This window comes from Rhododendron vialii, chromosome 3a (assembly GCF_030253575.1).
Source record: "Rhododendron vialii isolate Sample 1 chromosome 3a, ASM3025357v1".
NCBI lineage: Eukaryota > Viridiplantae > Streptophyta > Magnoliopsida > Ericales > Ericaceae > Rhododendron > Rhododendron vialii.
The window spans coordinates 29,109,770-29,135,125 of NC_080559.1; the positions used below are offsets into that span (position 1 = coordinate 29,109,770).

General features: G+C 37.0%; 2 protein-coding genes across 3 annotated transcripts; one reads left to right on the plus strand and one right to left on the minus strand.

Moving 5' to 3' along the window:
* The first annotated feature begins 832 nt into the window (after positions 1–832).
* Positions 833–13,738, plus strand: LOC131319687 (uncharacterized). Of its 2 annotated transcripts, XM_058350062.1 has the most exons (2): positions 833–1,418; positions 13,421–13,738. In XM_058350062.1, exons 1-2 carry the CDS (start codon positions 909–911, stop codon positions 13,523–13,525), a joined length of 615 nt encoding a protein of 204 aa, XP_058206045.1. In that variant the 5' UTR covers positions 833–908; the 3' UTR covers positions 13,526–13,738. The 2 variants fall into 2 exon arrangements, with proteins under 2 accessions (XP_058206045.1, XP_058206044.1); XM_058350061.1 differs by lacking the exon at positions 833–1,418 and having other exon boundaries at positions 12,821–13,738.
* Positions 13,739–23,439: 9,701 nt separating this feature from the next.
* On the minus strand, positions 23,440–25,273 carry LOC131319688 (membrane-associated kinase regulator 5-like). Its single transcript, XM_058350063.1, has 2 exons — positions 24,130–25,273; positions 23,440–23,935 (listed from the first exon to the last, which is right to left on the minus strand). The coding sequence occupies exons 1-2, from the start codon at positions 24,974–24,976 to the stop codon at positions 23,832–23,834; spliced, it is 951 nt and encodes a 316-aa protein (XP_058206046.1). The 5' UTR covers positions 24,977–25,273; the 3' UTR covers positions 23,440–23,831.
* Positions 25,274–25,356: the final 83 nt, after the last annotated feature.

Sequence of the window (25,356 nt, forward strand, 5' to 3'; positions counted from 1 at the left end):
TTTTAGGAAAAGGCTTTAGGTCTGCGAGGTTAGAGAAGAAAGGGTTCGATAATTCACTAGAAAATGGACCCATTTGTGTATGGGGTTAACGGAGGCTAACAACAGTTAGTAATTGGACCAAGTTGGAACAAAATGGAAATTACAGGGTGTAAATCGAGCCAATTCAAACTACAGGGACCAAGTTGACACAAACACTAAACTACAGGGATCATTTCGGTTTTTTTCCCAAAAAAAATTAACGACGAATTTTTCCAGAACCATGTTGTTCCCTTTCTGGTGCACTCGTAAGAATTGGGAGCTTGAGAAATGGAAGTTGAAAAGATTGAGAGAAAAGCCAAAGGGTATTTTGGTCTCACAGATCACTTTAAGTTGTTTTACTAGCTAGGCGGATATTTGTCTGGGCGCATTAACTAGTTTCATTATTTTCCATAAGAGTGGCTTTATACGGTCTCATTTAATAACCATTATCATGTGCCTTTAGGCACATATTAATAAAAGCCTAAGTTATATTATATGCCAGTTTCATGAAAGCCCGGAAAAACTAACGTTTGTCACATATCAAAACACAGTCTAACATTGTCAGCGGCTAAAAAGTCAGAAGCCATTTTTTCCCTCGAGTCTAGAAGCTGGGAAATAAGTGCTTTCACGAGTTCTTTCCTTTCCTGCACAGTTACGCGCCAAATTACTAAGTCGTAACAATATCAATTGCTCTCATTTCATTTGTCTTAACAACTAACAAGGGCCTTTCAACAAACGCGTTCCATGCATGATCGATGTGCGTGTATATATAGCTCCCTACATAGCTCCTCCTATTTCCCATCATCACCCTTCAACAACAAATTTCCCAAAATCAACCAATCTCTCTCTCTCTCTCTCTCTCTCTCTCTGAAATTCTCACCTTGTTCAGTATGGCAGAAAAGGAGCAACAACAAGCATTTCCTTTGGCCCCCACCAACGGTTATGCCCGGAGCGACGCAGAGGCGGCCACTGCTGATAAAGAGGAGCTCCGTCGCCAGAAGCGGAAGAAGTATTTGATATACTTTGCAGCCTTTGTGGTATTCCAAACTCTTATTATAGTCCTGTTTTCATTGACCGTGATGAAAGTGAAGACTCCCAAATTCCGGGTCCGATCTTCTTCTTCGATTAACACGGTCGATGTCCAACAAACTTCGTTTACCCTGAACATGAATGCTCAATTCGGGATCAAGAACACCAATTTCGGTCCGTACAAGTATGACAGCACCACGGTCAGCTTCCTCTATAATGGTATTCAAGTTGGGAGTGCTGTTATTCCCAAGTCGAAAGCCAATTTCCTATCTACCAAAAAGATCAATGTCCCAGTGGACCTCACATCTGCCAATCTATCGGGCAATACTGAGATTTTGACTCTGACGAGCACGGCCAGATTGAGCGGGAAGGTGGAGTTGATGCTCATCTTCAAGAAAAAGAAGGCCGTGAATATGAATTGCACCATGGATGTCAACACCAGGACCAGGGAGCTCCTGAATGTCGCGTGCAAATGATAGTTTCTTATGCTGCGTGCTTTGGAAATTATTTTTTGTTCTTTTAATTTTTAACCATATCTATTTTTGTTTGTCATAATATTGGGGACAGTTCACGTTTGATGTATTATAGCGAGGCTGTCGTCCCGCCCCCTGCTATGGTAATTCTTTGTATTTTTCTTTTGCTTATTGAATATATTTGTATTGGTAGATTTATCTCTCTTGAATGCTTCAGAGTTGATTCTTCTCTGTTCGAAAATTTGATCTACATGTGCCATATTCACTGAAGAAGGTTGTGAAACGAAACTTTAGGGCTGAAAACTACTATTTTTGGAAATTTATCTTTAGATGTTTAAATTTAGTTCATTTCCTAACGAGTCCAAAAATGATTTAATTAGGACTTGACCTCGGATTGGGACAAGGAAAGGTCTCGGCAAAAATATTAACTTAAAAAAGAGAGAAACTTATTCACGGCGGATTTATTCACAACTCCATGTAATCTCAGCCATCCGTTTCGGCAATCAATAGTCTCGCAAGTAGGCTTTTTAAAATTCGGACCGTCCAAAACACTTTTGAACGCGCGCAATTGAGCACCGTAAACTTTATTTACGGGTTGCACCGTAAAAAAGTTTTTCTCATCTTAAAAAACATGGGGACTTTTCAAACAACTGGGCTGAAATACCTGGCATTCAATAGTTGACCAACAATTACTATTTTTCTTAAGTTCTGCTATACATTATTAGTATTACCCTTCGTTTGACTGATTTGTGAACCGTAGAGTTCTAAGAAAAGGGAGTTCAAATAGGACTCGTGCAACAGTTCTTGTTAATTGGTAAACTGCATGGACATTAAATTATTTCCACCCGCGGTGGAAACCGTGAGTTTTTCACCACAGCCATTGGTTTCACCGTGTGTTTGTGATAACGTTCATTTTATGAATAAAATTTAATTTTTAATATACTTACCGACGTCTAATAAAGCTGATTTTTTAATAGAACATACTACTCTGCGGGCCCAATAAGATAGTGAGTTAAGATTACTCCAATAAATATAGGGTGGAGCCTAAACTTGCTGTGGCACCCATGATTTTCACCACAGACGGACAAAATTTAAACTCGAGACATGTAATACGTAATTAAAGAGCTAGCCACAATCACACACTTATGATTAGTTTCAAAAGACACTTATGTTCAAGAGCTAGGCACAATTATACGATTCACTTTGTTTGGTTCTCCTCTCAGAAATAATCTTTTCAAAAATTTTGATTGTTTCGGCATCCGTATTTTTTCGTTTTTAGTGATTATTTATCAAAATTTTTTTTACGTAGTTTATACTTTTTAGACATACATAGCGTACCTCTATTCAAAAAGTAAAAAAAATTGTCAAAATTTTAAAAAAAAATTACAAAGACGGAAAAATATGCAAATCTATAAAAAAAAAAAATTATCTCAAAATTGCAAATCAAACACAATGATTCATGTTGTTGACCAAGAACATCTCTCTCTAACGAAACCTTGATCAAATACAAAATGTTAATTTTGTAAGTGTTTGGTACTAGGGCAGCCCAGTGGTTAGGCAAATGAGGCCTTTTGCCGACTATCTCCAATTTTAACCCATTTTAAGATTTAAATTTAAAATTTGGATAAAAATCACAAAAAATTCTCTTTAATCCTTTACTCAAATTCTTTCCCTGTCATTTTGGATTTTATCCATTTCTTTTTTCAAATCTGCGACAACCCAAACCTCTTCCAACGGCTATATGACTTCTTTATTTACAATTTCTGCCATTTGTAGGATGACAGCCACAGAGTGAAAACAGAGCACGTCTCCTTTCTCGGATACAATATTAATCCAGACAGATGTGGGTTTGAGAGGAAGAGAGTCCATAGTTTTAAATCGCGGTATTGGTCGCCGTATATCGGTATCGGGACATATCGGTGATACGTTGCGGAAATCGGGTGTCGCGGTCGTGAATTTTTAAAAATCATCAGCAACATGTATAAAACTTGAAATATATACTTTTGCGTCTTTTGCCCCCAACATTGGCTTAAATTATCACATTTTAATTAATTTAAGACATGTAATAGCCCATTCTCTTCATATGAAATATCCGATAATTTATCAAAACCTGCAAGTCAATAAGATTTTACAAATATGAAAATAATGTTGCAACATGTGTATTTGTAAAACATGGTGTTTTTCTCTAGTCCCACATTGGAAAGTTACAAAACTTCTATCTACTTTAAATGAATTTTTCTAGCAATATGAATCTTATCGAGATCTTTTATACGGTGCAAAAAAAATAAAAATAAAAATAAATTTATTTACATTATTTTTATGTTTGAAAATGTGAAATAAATATTTATTTTTTAAGAAGGTGTTCTGGAATGGGCTCTAATTAATTCTCTTTGTCTTCTATATATGCTTTAATTTATTATCTTTCTATCTATATTAGCGCTTTATGTTAAGAAAATCCCTTAGCTTTTCATATATGAAGACTCTTTTGATCAAATGCATCACATGTCTTATTTCTCTATTTTGATGGTTCAAATAAGTTTGGCTCTGTAAATTCAACATCTTCTGGAATTTCCTTTTCCTAACAAAACAGCACAAATAATTAGAAGCCGTTTTCTAATACTAAAAAAAATTAAAAAGCGAAAAAACTGACTTTCTCAGATATCAAAGGCTATCTAGCATTGTCAACGGTTAAAAAGTCTGAAACCATTTTTTCCCTCTAGAAGCTGGAAATTAGTGCTTTCGCGAGTTCTTTCCGACACAGTTTACGCGCCAAATTAGTTACAACAGTACCCCAAAACCGGTGGGGAAAAGGGAAATTCTTTTATTCTAAAAAAACATCCCCAAGGGCAAGTTAGGTGGATTGAAGGGTTAATTTGCTCCCCACACAATCGACTATGTTTGAATTTTGAGATCAGATCACAACAAAGTAATTTCTTGCGAATTCTTTAATCCTGACGTAAATGGTTTTCCTTTGACTAGATTGATGAAAAATGGATTAATCGATGTGTGCATAAATTGGCCGGGATGCCAACGAAACTAAATAAGAAGGCTAAAAAACCAAGCCCATGCGCGTGTCGAACTTTCAAACGATGGACAACTTTGAACATTTTTATTACTCCTATCATTTGTCTAACAACTGAGAAAAGGGCCTTGAACAGAAGCGTTCTATGCATGATGCTTGTGTATATATATACCTCTCGACCTCCTTTCTATTCCCCATCATCACCTTCAACAACAAATTTGCCAAAACCAACCAAACTCTCTCTCCCTCCCTCTCTCACTCTCTCTCCTCTCTCTCTCTCTCTCTAAGAAATTCTCACCTTAATTGTCTAGTATGGCAGAAAAGGAGCAAACGCAACAAGCGTATCCCTTGGCCCCCACAAATGTCTATGCCCGAAGCGATGCCGAGGCGGCCACGGCCGATTCTGACGAGCTCCGCCGCCAAAAGCGCAAGAAATTGTTGGTGTATATTGCAGCTTTCGTTGTCTTCCAAACAGCCATCATAGTGTTGTTTTCGCTAACCGTGATGAAAGTCAAAACTCCTAAATTCAGGGTCCGCTCCGCTTCGTTCACCACTTTCGATGTCCAGCCAACCGACCCTTCATTTGCCCTGTATATGAATGCTCAGTTTGGGGTCAAGAACACCAATTTCGGCCCCTACAAGTACGACAACACCACGGTTTACTTCTACTACAATGATATTCAAGTTGGGAGCGCCGTTTTTCCCAAGTCCAAAGCCAATTTCCTGTCTACCAAAAAAGTTAACGTCGCGATGGACCTCTCGTCAGCCAATTTAACAAGCGTCAATACAAACTTGGCTAGTGATCTAAACTCTGGGGTTTTGCCTCTGACCAGCAAATCAAGGTTGAGTGGAAAGGTGGAGCTGATGTTAATCTTCAAGAAGAAGAAATCCGTCGATATGAGTTGCACCATGGATGTCAGGATCGCGACCAGGGAGCTCGAGAATGTCAAGTGCAAGTGATGATCATTATACATGTTTGAATTTACTTATCGATATATATATATGTATTTTGGATGGAGCAGTGTCGTACATGTTTAATTCTAGATATATACATAGCTCATACTGTGTGTTAGCATGGAGTATATATATATATTGTGCTTAATTTACATATTTTTTCGAAGGAATTAATAAAGTTACATATTCACTTATTAATTAATGATGAATAAAATTCGTTGTATATTCAGTGCCGGCCCGGGTTGCAACTTGTAATGTGCAGCGATTTGTATATATATGGAAAAGAATAAACATAGTTAAGAGGAATTATACGTCTTTGGCACCGAGTGTCGTTGCGCTCTTGGGGCATTGAGTAATTTTTCTTGAAAGAGGTCGACCTTCGAACAAATACCAATACAGGAAGGAAGATAAGTTGTATGCCTAGCTATATATAGTGAAAGAGCGGACTACTAGTGGAATACAACTAGGACACTCGATAGTTCAATGGTAGGCACCATGTATTTTCATGCATTTGAGTGAGGTTCAAACATCAGTACTAAGTATAATTAATTAACACTACTTACTTTCCACGGCCAGGCAAAAAATAAAACTATAAAGGACACTGCTTGCTTTAATTTTTCTTTTGCTTTCTTACTTTTCGTTAATCGTAGAATTTTTAAACAAATTCTCACCGGACCGTCCGCGTTCTCTTGTTTTATGCCCCGTAGCTCTTCCTCAGCCAGACTTGATCGAAATGGGCATATCACGAAATTCCACTCAAGTTTTGACAAATACATTCGACGAAGTTGTTCTTAATTTGTAACTACCTAGCTTCAGCGTCGCATATAACTGGCTATGCGGTACTCTTTGGGAGCAACTATTTTTTTTCGTCTTTAGAATATGGATTGTGAGTTGTACATGGAATAGATTTTGATTATGTAAGATCGTTTGGATGATATGACATAGAATGTATTGAAAATCTGTGTGAAAGTGTTTGGATTGTACGTAATCTGAAAATAGAGTATGATGTTTTTTTCTGACCATGTTAACCTTTCCTAGAATTCATTTACAACCCTTTGAATGTGATATAGGAAAGCGTATGAAAGCAAAAGATAAACGTGTAAACAAGGACAATCACAAACACGATAATACAGAGAAACTCTCTTTAGACTCTTAGTAAATCAATATATCAAAAAAGTAAACTCCCCTGGCTACCCTAGAAATAATTATAGCAGTCTACCCTAGAAATACTGCAGAAGGAAAATTAATAGTGAAAAGTAAATGTAAGTCTAGAGAATAAAAAAGAAAATAGAATCAACCTAAATATATAAGAAAACCTAATATTATAGGCAATTAATGTAAAAAGGGAAACCAAGTATTTTTTTGTAAAATACTAATTTTAAAATAATAAACTAAAATTCTTATATTTTCATATAATACTTAAAATATTGGCTTCCTTCAGAATGAAGTAAGAGGGGTAAATTAGTTTTGAGAATGCATAATGAGAATTCAAAAAATTTCCTCTTAAACGCTGATTCTTGGATTGTATCGGTCAATATATCTCAAGTCTACTTCAATTTTGAAAATGCATCTGGCGGAATGAAAAAACTTTCCTCCCGAGAAAAGGTAATGTAAATGCAAGAAGTAGTTTAGTCAAATGTAAATTAGTCAAAGTTTTTTAGTAAAATTTTAAGACCTTTTACTTTTTGAATACATCTAGACTAGACAAATTTGAAAAGTTAAAAAAAAAAAAAAAAAAAACAATTTTTAAGGAAAAGAAGTTGGAAACATATCCGGTTTTTATACTTTTTCAATTGAAAGGATAATTCTTCTTATCCATCCTGTAACATTGAACAACCAATCGAAATAAAAATTTAACTTACAACAGCAAGCAAGTTGGTGCACGAGGATGGAAATCGATCGGTGTACGAATTTCTTAGGGTTTATGAATGGAAGATATATGATGCAAGAAAAATCATTCCTACTTTGTAAAGAAAAATCACTCCTTCAATAAAAGTAGCCAACTGTAAAAGCATGTTAGAATAATATTGATCCTTTTATTCTCTACAAATCATTCCTTTTTAAAAGTTATTTTCCCTCGTTCCTTTGGTATACATAGAGGGTGCTCTGGAAACATAGATTTTCCTTTTCCATGTTGTATTGATACTGACGGGTTGTTGAAGAAAGGTGAAAGCACACGAAGACTTCCTTTGCTATGTCTTTTTCTTTTGCACGAAGATCCTCTAACGTTAAAAATTGTTCATACGGACCTCCTCAACTATATGAAATAACAAATTGCATAACTCTGTTAACAGAATGAGAGAGAAATGACAATTATACCCCTTAAAAATCGTCCAAACCGGCCCCCTTATTAATAAAAATTCTCCAAGTTGACCCCTTTATATTATCAATCTTTTTGGCATAAAGGTGTTAATTGGTTAACAGTTATAACTGACGGTTAGGAGGTCTCGGTGAGAAAATATGATAGTAGAGGGGGTCTCCGTATACTTACACCATAAAAAAAGGGGGCTGCTATTCGCAGCCCCGTATTTTCTCCCGTAGCCCGTTAAAAAATTTCAACTAATTACAACATGACCCCCTAATGTAGAATGACCTACTTATCCTTATACCTATACATGAATTGACTTATATGCCCTTATGATCAAAATCCCTAAATTATCCACTACCCCCTTCCCCCTTAAAATCATCATTCACGTTTTAAAAGAAAAAAACAGACACAGACCTCCTGTTCTTCATCTTCGACTTTCTACTGTTCATCTTCTCTCCTTTATCTCTAAATCATCATTCTCTTTTCTCCTCTCTTTCAAATTTTTCAATGGAGGAGGAGCAAGGACCAAATATTGTATCAATGGAAGGTTCAAGTCCTTCCATTGATCCATTTTTTGACCCACTTGTAGGATTGGATTTTGAAATTGAATCAAATTCTATTAGCAACCATATGATGACAGATGAGAAGAAAGATACTGTGATGGACATTATATCTTGGAAGCCACGTGAGGAGGTAAGTTTTCCGTTTACAATAGCCTCTGCTTTGTTATTGTGGCGTTTGGATTTACAAAACCCAGTTTTACGAGGGTTTTCGATGTTTCTGGTTTGAATAGAATAACCACTGTAATTTCAGTAGTTAACCACTGTAAAATATTACCATACTCGACAGTTAGTTACCGAAATTGAGATACATTTTCAGCATCCAATTACCGAAATATATGTTTCTTATTTTTGTTGTATGCATTTCCGACATGTAGTTACCAAAATATAATCTTGTTTTCAACAACTATTTACCGAAATGTATGTATGATTTTCCTATATAGTATTAAGTTCGGCAGTTGGTTACCGAAGGTTGAACATATTTTCAACATGAATTTACCGAAATATAATCTTGTTTTCAACAGCAATTTACCGAAATGTATGTATGATTTTCCCTATATAGATAGTTCGACAGTTGTTTACCGAAGTTTGAACATATTTTAGATGTGTAGTTACCGAAATATAATTATTTTTTAACAGCTATTTACTGAAATGTATATATGATTTTCGTATATAGTGGTTCGGCAGTTGTTTACCGAAGTTTGAACATATTTTCGACGTGTAGTTACCGAAATATAATCTTGTTTTTAATAGCTACTTACCGAAATGTTATGTACGATTTTCATATACATAGTTCAGCAATTGGTTACCGAATTTGTACATATTTTCGACATGTGGTTACCGAAAGGGATACTTATGTTCAACAGTTATATACCGAATTCTATGTATTTTCGACATTCACTGACTGAATCCCGAGAAGTAGAAAACTTGTTTTAATGGACTTTTGAATTTTTGATACTTTCTTCAGGGTGATACTTCAACGCATGGCAGTCACATAGGTCTAGTGACCATAGCACTGGAGTTTACGACGGAGAATGTGAGTGCGCACGGCAGCCACATAGGTCTAGTGGCCCAAATGGGAGCAGGCCAAGGAATGGGAGACACTTTTTTCTGCCCAAATAGAAGCGTTTAAGCCATAATATGAAGTGATGTAGCAACCGCCGAGTTCTTTGAAGTAGATTAGTTTTGTTTTATATGTATGGTTATCATGTTGACGCTTTACATTGCAATGTTGTTGACTAAGCACATCCATGGAGTTTGGTTTAGCTCTTTGTGCCATTTATTTTATAATGGGGTTGATGTGAAGAAATTGACTGAGCACAGGTTGATTTCATCATCTGCATTCCGAAGTTAATGTAATGTTCCTGTAGCTACATATCGATATTTTTGTAATTTTTCAGCATTTACAACCCGAAATTGTTATAATATTTCAGCACTTGGATACTGAATCATTGGTACTATTTCATCATGTGGCTGTTGAAATATGCTTCTTTTAGAACAAACAGTTAGGTGGGCTCTCTGAGGCTATCGTGTTCCACGGATTTATTGCCCTGCTCACCTAAACAAAATGCCCAAAACAGCAAAGCGTCATTGATTACAAGAATCTTTTTTCCCAAATATGAGTACCACAATTTACAGAAAATACAAGGCAACATTTGAGTGTCTATCCAACATTTAGAATGTTTCATTGATTACAAGACTCGTTTTCCCACACTTTGAGTACCACAACTTACAGAAAACAAGTATAAAATAACATTCAAAATGTCAAACGACATTGTTTGAGGATGGAGCAGGTTGGGGTAGCTCGGCCTCCTTCACAGCAACAGGGCACGACCTCGGCCTCGAACTCCACACGGTGGATGCATAATAACCTGCATAAAATAACAATAATACAAATTTAGAAGTCTGAAAAGGCAACAAAAAGTAAGAATGCCAATAAGACCATGCACTATCAGTAAGCTATGGCTTATGGCAGGAAAAAATGATGACTCCATAGTAGTACTCTATAGCTTTTCAACCGTTGTCGTTAAAACGTACTCAGACTTCCTCCAATTGATACAAGCGATGCAAATGGAGACAACCAATGTCCAAAGCAAACTCAATAACATTTTCAAATTCATTCGGCTCACTGCAACAAAGTGTTCATTGCTCTCTCTCCTATATGTCATACATAACATCAAGAAGATGAGTATAAATCCAACAGAAGTACAGCAAATACGGATCAACTAGGCGATCCTTGTATTGTTTGTTTCCCAGAACTTGTATAGAAAATTTGTTTGGTTGACAGTTCTTATTTATCAATTTGGTGGATCATGCCCGCATCCATTATAAACAAACATCAAACATACTTCAACGTGGCTCAAACATACTTTAAAGAGGGAACGATACCCTCTGCAAAATATATTCCAAAACAGAGAAGGAACAGGAAGAATAGCAAATTACCAAGACAACTTATGATGAAGGCCATACCTTAGCTTTTGATTTCGTCTGGTAATAACTCCTAGTACTATTTTGTTGAGTATGAGGATGCTGTTTGAAATATAATATGAGTACGTCTTTCGGAAAAACTAATATCAGTACCCTACATGAGTACGTCTTTCAAAAAGACTAATATCAATACCCTTACTAATATTTTGTCGAGGGACACAAGCTAATGGCGAAGTTGTTTAAAACCTAAATATATCTTTGGGAAAGACCAAAACCAGTTCTAAGGGCCACAAGTTAACTGGTTTTAGTAACTTTTCAACCTCTACAGTATAAGTCACTGGATCCAAAACTATGAGGGATCCACCATTGTTTTGGAAAAGAACCAACAACTTAGACGATTTCAAATCAATGAGGGGTGTTTTCTGGAAAAAAAAGAAGAAGATAAAATAAATAAATAGGTTACTTAAAGGAAGACTTAAAGGAAGTAGGCTTCACCAAGCTCATTTTCCAGATTATTCTCAATTTCCAGATTATTCAAAGAGCCCTGGCTCAAACTTTTGTCAGCTAGCAACTACACTCCACAAATCCAAGACTCGCTATCAACATTTCAAATATTCAGCATTTCATCGACACAAGCTAAAGCAATCCCATTCATGCACAACAATGTAATAAGAAGACAAAATCTTAGGAATCCACCTACGAGCAGAGAAGCTCCAACAAGAGCTTCAAATCCTACATGGAGGTATGGACACTTTTGACAAGTACCACAGCTCAAATTCAGCTGCCTCTCATGAAGCCAAATCCACTTGCATTGACATGAGTTTTAGGGCTGTCATTTTTTGCGCCAAGAGAGGCGCATGCCAAATGTGAACCAATACAGGATAAAAAAAAAAAAAAAACCCTAGCATCTCACAGCTTACAGATCTCAACATTCACCGTTTTTGGCTACCAATTTCGGGATCTAGTTACCAACATTTCTGAATAAATACGAGATCTAATTACCAAAATCGCTACAAAAATACGGGATCTAATTACCAAATTCTACACAAATACATGTATGTAAATGAGTGGGCGGGCTGGGGTGGCGGTGGTGAACAACACAGAGAGAGAGAGAGAGAGAGAGAGAGAGAAGAACAGAGTGAGAGAAGAACAGAGAGAGAACGGCACCTGCGCCGGTGGTGTGGCGGTGGTGCGGCGGCAGGAGTGGCGGTATTGCAGTGGTGGCTATGGAGGTGGAGGTGGTGGGAGACGGAAATGGAGTGGCGTGGGAGACGTAAATGGTGGGCTGGAGGATTTGGCTGGGTGTTTGGGTTTTTATTTGGATGGGTGGGGGAGTTCAAGTGTAATTTTTTAGAGGGAAGGGTATAATAGGAAGATCAGGTACATTTAATGGGCTACATGGAGAAAATTTTCTTTTTTAAAATATTGAAAATGGGCTATATGGAGTAACGGGCTACGGGAGAAAATACCGGGCTCCGAATAGCAGCCCCCTAAAAAAAATGTAGATGCCATTTTTATGTGATATCATAATTGATTGAGTTTAGGAAACGAGCAATTGAATATAATTCCTTGGAAAACCATATATTCCTTATATAGGAAAATGATTTCCCTTTGGTAATTTCCTCATGGAGTTTCAAAATCCAAAATGATCATAGTACTACATGATGACAATTCATCTGAACTTTAAGAAAATAAGCACGCACGCACCCAAAAAAAAGAAAGAAACAGGGTCACAATTAGCCAGCCATCTTTAGGGTGAGATTTGGGACAACGTACAAGTTCATAACGTATTAGCACAGCGTACGGCCGTATCCAGCCAGTATCATTGGAGAAGAAGCATCCATACAACGCGCCATTTATAAAATGTCATTGGTCCAAACAACCCCGAAAGTCTAGAAACCCACAAGCCATCAGACGCGTTTGGCTTGGAAAATTTCAAAATTCCACCCCCTGGCTGCAGGCCTCCTTTTTTCCACCACAGGTATGCATGCGCACACCTACATATATATATAAATCAGCACATCACACAAACCCTCCATCCACCACCACCACTCCCCTCAACTCTCTCTCTCTCTCTCTCTCTCTCTCAAAAGAACTCGACACAATGATGTCAGAGAGGGAGCACCGCCAAGCCTCTCCCCTGGCACCCATGAACGCATACTCCCGGAGCGACGCCGAGGAGGCCACGGCCGATCCGGGGGAGCTCCGCCGCCAGAAGCGGAAGAAGTATCTGATATACTTCGCGGCGTTTGTGGTGTTCCAAACTGCTATCATCGTCCTGTTTTCGTTAACCGTGATGAAAGTAAAGACTCCCAAATTCCGGGTCCGCTCTTCTTCTTCGATTAACACGGTCAATGTCCCGCAAACGAACACTTCATTTACCCTGAACGCTCAATTCGGGATCAAGAACACCAATTTCGGTCCGTACAAGTACGACAGTACCACGGTCAACTTCCTCTACAATGGTATTCCAGTTGGGAGTGCTGTTATTCCCAAGTCAAAAGCCAATTTCCTATCTACCAAAAAGGTTAATGTCCCAGTGGACCTCACATCTACGGACGCAAATTGGGCAAGTGATTTAAGTTCCGGGAATTTGTCTCTGACGAGCACGTCGAGATTGACCGGGAAGGTGGAGCTGATGCTCATCTTCAAGAAAAAGAAAGCCGTGAACATGAATTGCACCATGAATGCCAATACCTCGACTCAGATGCTCGAGAACGTCAAGTGCAAGTAATAAGCATCTATCTATTTATCTGTGTTCTGCGAATGGATCGACTGTAGATTAACTTTTAGTAAGATATTCCGATATACTCCGTAGTATGTATGTTATAAATTTTGGTTATTTTCTCGGAGATATGTTTTTGATATCTTATAGATTAGTATTATGTATTCGTTTTGAGATTTTCCCTTTAGATATATATATACTAGTATCATGTTTTCCGTTCAATCACCGGTTTCGGGTCGATTTTTGTGCTTCATTATATAGTTGTGCTGCAATGTAACCTAATAAAAGGCTCATCAATCCTTTCGAAATTTGCAAATGGACTTCAAAGCTAGCTAGTTCAATCGGCAACTGATATATTAGATCGGCACATTAGAATCACTATAATAGAAGAAAAGATTGACGTCTTGACTTACAAGAAAGAAAAAAAAGGGTAATATTTAAAGTATCAAAGTGAATATTTATATTGGAAATTTTTATTTGATCAATTAAAATATGAATCGTCGACCGACTACGAATGAGACATGGAAGAATTGGATGGTATGTGACTCATGTGAATTATAGTCACTTTCCTCTAGTATATGCTAACAAATACTATGTCGGGGAGTCACAACGAGCAAATAATAACTTATTCACGGATGAGCCGTAAATAAGTTACTCACAGAAACGATCAATTTTGGCAATTCAAAAGTATTTTGAACGATCTGAATTAAAAACAGTCTATTACCGGTAATAGATTAATGGACGATCTAGATTAAAAACAATCTGTTACCGAAATTTTGTAATAACTTATTTACGGAGCTTCATGAATTAAGTTATTCTCTTTTGTCATCTACTACAGCACCAAAGTCATGAAAGTCAAGATAACAGTAGTCAATGGGAGCACAAGTCAAAATTAAGGGATTAGACAAGTCAAGGAAAATGACCGAAAACTTTGAAATATCTAATCAGTCAAAGGGCGGCCTAATTTGGGTGGCTCGTTCTTTTCATTCCCTTCATCATGGACCCACGCTCTCGTCCAGTCGTACTGTCCCAGGTCTCCCTCTTTAGTTTGTATCATTTGTGGGCAATTTCCAAGCTCGTAATAATGATTTGAATTGTTCATGTTTTAGAGCTCACAGAAAATATCGATCACACCAAAAAATCACGTTGAATAAATATCGTCTAACATGATATCGAAATTCATTAACATTTAGATAAATTGCGTCAAATGGGTTGTAATCCATTGTTGTGCACTTTTTTATTCATAGATAATTGTTTCAAATGAGTTGCAATCCATTGTTTCACAAATTTTTTACAAGCTTAATACATTTCAAAATCATATCCAATGGTATTCAATCGAGGTGATTTTTTTTCCGTGGTCAATGTTTTCGGTGAACTCTAAAAAGTGGACTGTTCCGATCATTGGTATTGGTCCGAAAAAAGCCCGCAAATGACTTAAACTAGACCAGACTCGAAGTAAGGAGACTAGGCGGGAGAGCCTGGTCCCCTATTTATCTCTATAATTAGCATGTCAATTCATTCGAGTGATAATGTTCACAAGACCTTTACCAAACACATGCGAGTCTTTCGGAGCCCAAAATTCTTTTTGTGCTCTATTTGGCTCGAAGTATGAAATGGTTGTCCGGTGTCCACAACCTTAATGGGTGAATATGAATAATTGTAAAATTTGGGGCTGACAGCAATCCATGGCCGAATCCTATCGATCAATCGATGATTGTCCGTTTTGCATCGTCGTATAAGGCTGATCGTATGAGGCCGGTGCATCATAACGTTGTTGAGCTTACGAAGCATTGTTGATTTTTCGATAATCGAAATTCCAAAAATATACCAAAATGACATGCATGAAAATTACAATGGACGAAAACAAATGGAAAAAAAAATGTCCTGGAGAGGGAAACGTTTTACGGATTGCGTCCTGTGGTACAGAAAGCCCAATTAGAGTACTGCTGGAATTTGATTGACAGCCCATTTGAATAGAGCGTACGAAACATAGTATGGGCCTTTAACTTCATACAAGCCCAGTTTCCAAATCTAACGTCCTTTTGGCCCAGGAACTGAAGTCACTCACAGCACCGTCTTTCGTTAAGGCTCCGTTCAGTCGTCGAAAATGTTGTGGGTGAAATCGGTTCTTAGAAAAAAGTGAAGTAAGATGAAGTAAAGGAAAATGAAATTTATTTTCCTGTGTGTGTTCTGATAACAAGAAGGAAAATGCTAGGGACAAAGAAAACTTATCCCGAAAAGAGTAAGTAGTTGATATTCACTTTGATGTATGTGACCCAATCATCAAAGTGATTCTCAACCTCTAATTATTTTTTTCGGAGTACTTTCGGATTAAACTTTCTTTGTACCTAGCATTCCTCATGAAATCTTCCAAGAAAACAAGCATTTCTTTTTGGCAAGACCTATTTTGCAGAAAAGTGTTTCCCAATGGAAAAGTTGAAGCTGTGGATCCTACAACTTTTCTAGTAACTGAACACACAGAAAAGTTGATTTTTCCGTTCTTTTTCCATCTTTTCTGCGCAATTGAACGTGGCCCGAAGGAAAATTTAATTTTTACAAACGAATTGCAACAAAGTTCTAGGCGCCCTGTACTCCTAGCCTTAGGGTAGAGTTCAAATCCACCAGCCCCAACTCTTTTCCCCGATTGGTAGCAGAATAGAATTTGCCTTGTCCAGAAAAAGAAAATACTTCTCCACAATTTTTCAAGAGAAAAATGAAGTGATGCTTTTAAATCGAAAGTTAAGGAGCCACAAATATCTTTCCTCCTCCTCCTCCGGGGTTTCATGGCCTTGTACGATGGTGAGAGGAGAAGGCTGTGGTACTAGTTCATCATCTTCTTTTATTTTTATTTTGTTTTTTTCCAGATCAACGATGGCATTTAATTTGTGAGAGTTTTGTCTCTCGCCTTTTCGGGAGTTGTTTGTCTCTGGACAAAAATGGGAAATTTTCAAATAAGCACCTGAACTTTTCACCTCAATGTTTAATAAACACCTAAACTATTTGATTTTTCAAGAAAACACCTGAAGCTAACCACCGTTTTGAAATTGGGCACCCCGGTCCTATTTCCGTTCATTTGGTGACTGAAAAATACACACATGACCCATTTTTTACGCTGACTTGGCTCTTTTTAGTTGAGAAGACATCTTTTGGAAGGAAACCAAAACACGTGTAGAGACACATGACTACAAAACACCTAAAACAGACCCCTCCTAATTTACTTTTCATCGTCCTCTTTCCAAGTTGGTCCCAAATCAGAGGCAAACCCTTTGTTAATCAACTCGCACTTCATAAAATTCTCTGCTTTCTGAAAGGATTAGGGAGTGAATCAAAAATGGGTTGACGCATCCGCGAAGAAGGTGGGGATCCTCCATTATACGGTATGATTCACAACATACCGTAAGTTCGGTGTTTCATTTTATTAAAACAAAAGAAAGTTCAGATGTTTATAAGACATTGATGTATAAGTTCACAAGAATTTTTTTTATTTTTTTTAAAACTTTCCCTTGTTAAAAATCTCAGAGCTAGTCAACCAACTATAATACTAATGATTAGACAAGAAATTTTTAGGGCAAACGACTTTGGCTAGCCCTGTACAAACGCATGTGAGGAAAGAGTCAAATGTGGGGTTTGGAAAAAGGCACTTTTTATGTCTTTGCTAAACCAATTGTTCAAGGCATAGATTCAATGTACTCAAATCAGTGTAAATGTTTCTCCATCATTGCGTTCCCCTTGAATTCACAAATTCCTTCCCAACCACAAATATTGTTAATAAATACCGGAGAAAAGACCAACAATCCACCATAGCTCACGGCGAGAAGAGGACCTCTGGGTGGACAGAAGAGGAACCAAGGGACACACATCAAAATCTAATCTAATGGTGGACTAATGGTGATGTCTTGGGACGATGGAACGGTGTCGGGTCTCTGTTTCATCTCTGGGTTCATGGTACATCTCCCCTTGAGGCGTCTCAACAGTTACACGCACAATTTTGTTCCCGCGTCCGAGGACCTTGATAATTTTTTTTTTTCCTTTTTTTGTTTTTTTTTGGCTTTTTACAAGGCTTACGTTTTCGCAATGTTATTTAAGTGGGCAAATGTAATTTGCACGCTCGTTCAGGTACAGATGCGTCTGAATTCGTCTCGTGCATGCGAATGCATTAGTTTTTTTTATGTGGTTAATGTTGTCACATCATTCCGAACATATATGTGTTCCATGTATTTAAAAACATATATTTCACTATCTCTAAAGTCCGAAGTTGTCTCCTACAGGTGAATGCAATAATTTTTTATGTGATTAATGTTGTCACATCATTCCGGACATATCTGTGTCAACGAAAACATCTGTTTCACTCACTATCTCTAAAGGCTATCCTTTTTTAAAATTCACTTTTGTTTTTTCTCATTGTTTTAAGTCATTCGGAATGAGATTGGGTTTTTTCAGTATTTCTTGTCGGTAGAAATTTAAACTTATAAAGAGATCATACTTTAAAAGTTCTTAATAGGGAAAAAAAAAAAAGAAGCCCTATAGCTTCTTCTTTTTTTTCATTTGGTAAACTATTCATATGGAATAGACATTTGTTTGTTTGTCTAGTTCATCTAGTCCATCAATATAGAAAACATTTAATATAAATTGGACAACTTTTCTAAGTGCCAGAAAGATAAAATAGACTTAATTTTAAGAAATTAAACATGGCCTAATTAGTTACTGTATAAAATGTTTCTCATTAGAAAGCGAAATCTTCAAATTCAACAGGAGGTAAAACATTGTTTTCAGTTATTCAAACTTGATGTGAGACCATTTTGAAAAGGGAAATGCTAAAAATCAATCCAGAGGACTGTCATTCTGTTTAAAAAAATTATATAGAAATATATGAAAAAATGTACAAAAATATGTAAATAGGATTTAAGAATTTATAAAAAAAAAAATGTATTGAAGTTGGTATGTTTTATCATTTTCTTTAATTTATTGACGGTCCACTATCAATTGAAAGACTCTTTCAAATAACTGACACAAATTCCGTTCTCTTTGTCTTTTTCGTTTTCGTTTGTTTTTGTTTTTTGAATTTTTCTTGGATTTGAGTTAAATTTTTTTGAATTAATCATCTGTAGCAACTAGAGAAGTCTAAAAGTAAATAGTTACGACCAGAAACAAAATTAATAATAATAATAAAGATGAAAAAAGGAAATTGATATCCACACTCACTTTTTTACCATCCACACTCCTTTTTTGTCCTTATCCACATGAATTTACTTTCTTGCCCTTTTTCAATTCACTTTTTCATACATTCAGGGGTAAAATAATAAATTCATGTGGATAATGACAAAAAATAAATATGGATGGTAAAAAAAGGAGTGTGGATATCATTTTTGATTTTCCTAAAAAAATACTACGAAACAACGCTTTTTTGTTTTGTCTAAAGACGTTGCATCTTCTACGAACTTTCTTCAACTTCGTTCCACATTATTATACTTTTGTGATTAATCTTATCAAGACAAATTTCTTACCCAAAAAATACAATAAAAATTTAAACAAAATTTCCAAAAAAAAAAAATTACTGAAAAAAAAAATTAGACAAAAAAGTAAGAAATAATGGAGCATGATCACATAACAATGTCACAAAGTCAATGGTCTATATTGGTGGTGAAGGAATTAACGAAATCGAAAATGATACACCTACCGCCCACCAACCACCGCTCCGCCTACCGCACGCTCGCCGAGCCCACTCCGGCCACCGGACGGTCGATCCGAACCGTTCAAAAATTCTAAAAAAAAAAAATCAAGTGGGCCGGAGCGAGAATCAACGGCATCCGAAGTGTGTAAGTGCTCGAACCAATCTTCCATTTTTTAATGGCTCGGATCATCTAATTTTTGGAAGTTCGGATCGAGTACTTACATACGTCGGATGCCATTTATTCTCGCGATAGCCCACTCGGTTTCTTTTTATAGAATTTTTGGACGGTTTGGATCGGCCGTCCAGTGGCCGGAGTGGGCCCGGCGAACGTGCGATGGGCGGTGGGTGTATCATTGTCCTAAGGAAATCGCTCTTGTGTACCCAGATACCGTTACGTGTCAATGTCATAGATTTAGTTTTCCAAATGTAGTACAAGTATTTTTTTCCCTTTCTACTTTGTAATAAAAAAATTTACTTTTACAAGGAGTATTTTTAGCACTTTAAAGGAAACTTCCCTCATTCAATGTAGTTTAGCCGCATGGTGATGATTTAGTAGAGCGTCTCGAATCAAGCTCTATATTGGTGGGAGAATTCGTAATTTCTCATCTTTTTTTCAATTTTTTGTACTTCATAAAGAATTTTTGAGAGACAAATCGTCTTTTTTAATGACCCAAAAGCTTTAAATTTCTAAAAAGACGATGAACTCCTCCATAAAATATAGAAAAAATTAAAGAAAATAAGCAATAAATTATAAAAATCTTTCCTCAATAGAGTTTTGGTTTCTATAAGGACCCATTGGATAATGCGAGTCTGGTAGTATAGGATCTTTTCCTGGTGGGTAGTTCAAGCTTCTAAGGCTCCGTTCCGGAAAGAAAAATCGAGTAAGCATTTATTTTTAAGAAAACAATTTCAAATTTAAAGATTATGTGTTTATGCAAATAATTTTTCTATCAATATGAATCTTGTTTGATAGATCTTATTGAGATTTTTAATACGGTACAAAAAAATTAAAAAAATATTTTTTATTTACATTATTTTTTAGTTTAAAAATATGAAATAAGTACTCCCTCCTTCCCATAATGTTTTGCATTTTCAGGAATACGTGTCATTTTTAAATTGCATATATTTTTCAATCCATAATGTTTTAGGCAATTTTTTAAACTTTGTATAATAGAACAAATTAAACTCTATCAAATAAGATCTATATTACTTATAAAAAAATATCATGAATTAAAAAATATTATTAATTTTTTCATAAGGTTGAAATAGTAAAAGTGTCAAACATTATAAGACGGAGGGAGTACTTATTTGTTAAGAACATGTTCTGAAGGGGACCTAAAGCCAACAGCTCCCCGTAGGAGTAGTACTAATCAGGTGAATCTGGGAAGTGATTTGACGAGATCCTATCGAATCCTGTGAAGTCTGCTGCGGTGGAGTTATTCGGTGGATCTGATGTCATTTTGCTGTTGGTGCACGGCTCGATGTCTGCCGTTGGGACGTAAGCATTCCCCCCCCGGCAGCAATCGTTTTGCAGTTTTTCATCATTGCACGGTTTGCCCCAGTTATGAGGACTGGTTGGGGATCAAGGCTTTGTTTGGAAAGTGAGGATGTGAGAAAAAAAAGGAAAGAAGTATTGATCCAAAAAATAAATTATTTGAACTTGTTTTTTAAAATTTTTTATTCTCTTTCTCTAGAAATCAAATTATAAAAAAAAGTAAATTTTTTTATTCCTTTATATTGCTTTCCCTAAGTTCCAAACACATCTTAAAAAATTTCGCAAAACAAATTTCTCTGTGTTTGTATTGTGTGGTTTACATAGAATTGGATCGAGTAGTATATACGATCCAACTACTTCACTAGCAAGACGAAGTCGAATCAAAAGCAGTATTTTCATGAGATTGCATTTTAAAAGGCCAATCATATAAGCTTAGTTGATCATCTTAAAGGCCTCTTTAGAAGATATCAAACTTGATTTGCTCGTTGATTCTCTTTCCACCCTTGGCTATATAGCTTAAGCGTCCAACTTTTTGTATTAGAGGAAAATTGAGCATTTTCAACCCATGCTCTAAAACTCCATTTAAGAGCATGAGAGAATTCCAACCCATCCTCTATATCTCTTTTCAGGATGAGATTTGGTCCTCTATGTTTAGAGAATGGAGAGGATGTTCCTATATTTGAAAATTGAGAGGATGAAGATTTTAACCTTCAAATGCAAATAACTCTTAATCCCTAAAATTATGTTTTAAAAATTAATACTATCGATAAAGTCTGAATATTATCTTTAAAATAAGATCCATGTTAAATATATTATAAGAAAACAATAAAGATGGTAAATACAAATTTTGGAGTAGAGATGAATAGAAACATCCTCTAAATTCACTTTTTGAATATAAAATATTATTTTGATACTGTATATGAGAGTATTGGATTGGAGATGCTCATCTATACGAATCACGCAATTCGAACAAAACAAAAAAGGATCTTATTTCTTAAACTGTGTGCCAAAGATATCTAGTCCTTACTGGAAATGTGTCACATAGAACGTATGTATTGTTGTAGTAGTAGATAATTGTGTGGATTTCAATTCATAACTATAGAAAATCCATATGGTACTTTTTTCACAGTGACCCGAAAGAAAAAAAACTCATTGAAAATCCAAACCATATGACGGAAAACTCTTCTTCATTTCACTAATTAAAATAAATATTTAATTAAATTTTTATTTTTTTAATTAAAGGTGATGTATTGTAAAAGAATGATCTATCTCCTAAAATAAAAAAATAAGTAATTACTATATAATAAATAAAAACTTTAACAGAACGAGACCTAATTGTATGGTCCAAATTGAGATCCAATGCGGGACCGCGGCGCATAATTTTTCATTTGGCATTAACCGTCATTATGACTCTTGCATTTTTTTCTTCCACGCTTGACTTATACCGAAACATAAATTTCAAAACTTTGAAATTCAAATGTACAGTGTCTGGTCTGAGTGATCTCTGATGTTCCATTATTGAGTTTGGTCTTGTGCCTGTCGAGCGTCAAAGCAATAACGTTCATTCGTGAGATGCCGTAGCCTGGCCGGCAAAGATTTGCCTACTGATCCGAGATCTCTATCCTATCCTTAATGGCATCTCCACTCTCCCTTCTTTTCTCTCTCCTCTTTTGCTTATAGAAAGGGGGTTTTCTTTTCGCTTTTTTTGGTTGAGCGGTCAAGGGTTTGGATTATCTTATGATCAGCTTGATTAAACGATTTCAGCACTGGAAAATTTTGCGACCAGAACTCTTGCGGCTGCGGGCTTGACTGGAAAATTATGTCCTTGATGAGAATCAAACTAGATATTCAAATACATTGATCAGCTTTGTTGGCATTTTGTCGAAAATTGCAATCCGTGTTGTTAGTCATTTTGTGGCTCCTTGACGGCCCCTAATCAATAATTGGTTTTTTTCAGTATCACAGATTTGTCCGAAAATGCTTTTGGTGTGATGTAAATTCATGTTAATTAGATATCTATCAATACGTGATCCGAACACCAAAACAAATCAAAAATGGTTTATGTATATTGGAACGAAAATCCCAGTGGTATTTGGATTTGAGTTGTTTTGTGTTTCGATCACATATATTGATAGATACACAATTAGCACAATTTAAAACCACACTTATGCTTTGAAAATTGATTTTGACATTCCTCAAATTAATAACCGCCCTCCCTAAGGAGGTGCCAAAATCAAGGTATGCTTTTTGTCGTTATTTACAATACGATCAAAATCGATTATTGAAATGGGTTTCAAAAGAGACCAGAAAAAGATTTCCAACAAAATTATCTATAAACTAATGCTATATTCTGTTAAGATACTTATTTTTTAAACACTTTTCGTTTTACAAAACAAATTATTATCTCACAATTCTTATTTGAGTTAATAAAATACACCTTTGATTGTATTCAAATTTGCAAGGTTCTTGAACCTAACGTTTTGGCTTGGCATCCATAACCATGTTCAACATCAAGTTTTGCCAATCAATTTTAACTTTTAACACAGTGTATAGACTCCCTACTTCACTTCACACACTACTTTATTTCACCTTTTGAGTCAAAGCACTTTATCACCTTATTAGCATTTTCCTAGATTTAGCGAGTTGGGTAACAAATTGTATTTTTTATTCATTTCAACATGTGATTAAAAACTCAGAAGGAAGGCCACAAGATGCCAAAAAAAACACACAGGGAATATTTCAGAGGCATTACCATAATTAATCCCAGACATAATCAGAGGTATTACCATAATTAATCTCAAGACATAATCCTCGGTTCCCATTGTGATATGCCAAGATCTGATCACTAGCTTTACATTCACAACAAACAAATCCTACAACCTGAATTAACCTCTATTTCTTTATACAAAGACGAGACGAAATACTACCACAAAAGGTGACTCGCTTACGTACTACATGACGTGTACAAAACAAACTCCCCGTTAAACAGGGATTAATCTCACCTTCAGCATTACTAAAACACACTGTTAGTCAGATCTTAAGCCTTCTAATAACTAATTAAACATTTTCCCGCTTCTTTCTTTCTTTCTTTCTTCTTGCTATTACGAGCCATGTTCTGTGCACAAATCTGAAGAAACAGAGAGTTTCGTTCAAATGCTGCTTCTTTCCTTCTCATCATCCTCGCTGGAATTTCTAGAACTCCCGGAGATCTCGTCCGACGCTTCGCTCGCGAATCGCGACCGCGATGAAAAATCTGTCAACAAAAATTAAACGAACCAAATTAGTAAAATCCCAAAAATTTACCATGTTTTTCAAAAAATAAAAAATAAAAAATTATCATGTTTCACGGATTAGGTTCCCACTAAGCTATATGGAGTTCATATTTTTACGAAATTCTAAACGGATCATTCTCTTCACATATATCAACTATTTGGTAATTTTATGTACCTCTGGGGGAGTTATATGATCTCTTGCAATGAAGAATGGCGCCTTGGATGCCATCGTTATGCAGCACCAGAGAATCATCACTCTTACTCCCCGGCACCGGCGCGACACCACCCGCCGCCGACCGGCTCTTCCCCAATTTACAAGCCACCCGAAGCGACGCCGTCTTACTCCCCTGCTTCCTCTCTCCTTGCTTGCTGCGCGAACGCGCCAACGCCGGAGACGACGTCGGATCCGCAGCAGCTGAAACCTTGACCTCCTCGCCGCACCTCTTCGCATCCCCGGCGTAAAGAGGCTTGATCAGCTTTAAGTACCTCTGGACCCCGCCCTTTCCGACCCGTTTCGACGAATCCACTTCCGTGGTTTTCTTCTCGAATTTGGTCCTGGAGCTGTTTACCCTGTTGAGCAGGGACCAGATAGGGAACTCCTCGACGTCGCATTTGACGGCGAAACGGCTCGGAGTCAGCGGAGAGGCGTCGGGGGTTGTTGCCGTCTCCGTTTTGTCCAGTTTGGGCTTCTTGAAGAACATGAGGACGCTGAACTTGGGAGGGGATCGGAGGAACGAGATGGGGGACTGAGGCTTGGAGTTCGGGTCGGATTTGCAGAAGCCGTCGTTGGGAGATTCGAGGAAGTCGGAGGCGGAGTCAACGTCGATGTTTTTGGGTGAGTCGTCGCGTGAGTCTTGGCCTGGGAGAGTGAATTCAAGGTCGAAGAAGGAGTCCTCGGAGGAGGAGGACTCGCTGTCCGATTCGACGAGCTGGATGGGGGAGTCGGCGTCGAGGTCGACGGCGGGCGAGGGAGTGTCGGTGGGGTTGAGTCGCCAGAACTTGAGAAGGCTGAAAGCTTCCATGGTTGGGAGAGCCAGTGTGGAGGCGGCAGTAGACGAGACCTTAAGGAATGGGGTGTGGGTTTGGGTTTGCGTTGTTGGTTTAAAACTTGCTAGAGAGAGATGGGGAACAGGTGAGGGTATTAATAAAGGGAGGAGGGCACAGGGAAATTATTTTTTCTTTTCCCTTTGTTTAATGGGGGGTTTTCTTCCAGGTAGCAGATAGTCAAGAGTGAGAGAGTCAGCTTTATTTACCATTGGTGGTTTCAGAGGGAGAGTCCCGATGGTTACTCCAGGTATTTGATGGGTTTGTCTTCAAATAATTGATCAATATTTGATTATTGAATTTAAGATGCGAGGAAAATAAGTTTTTATTTTGCGAATTTTGAGAGCCTCGGCACGGG

Coding starts and splice junctions, on each gene's coding strand:
- LOC131319688 (XM_058350063.1), bottom strand. CDS start 24,976: ATGGAAGCTTTCAGCCTTCTCAAGTTCTGGCGACTCAACCCCACCGAC. Junction 23,936..24,129: donor ATCATATAACTCCCCCAGAG/GTACATAAAATT, acceptor TTTTGTTGACAG/ATTTTTCATCGCGGTCGCGA.
- LOC131319687 (XM_058350061.1), top strand. CDS start 12,896: ATGATGTCAGAGAGGGAGCACCGCCAAGCCTCTCCCCTGGCACCCATG.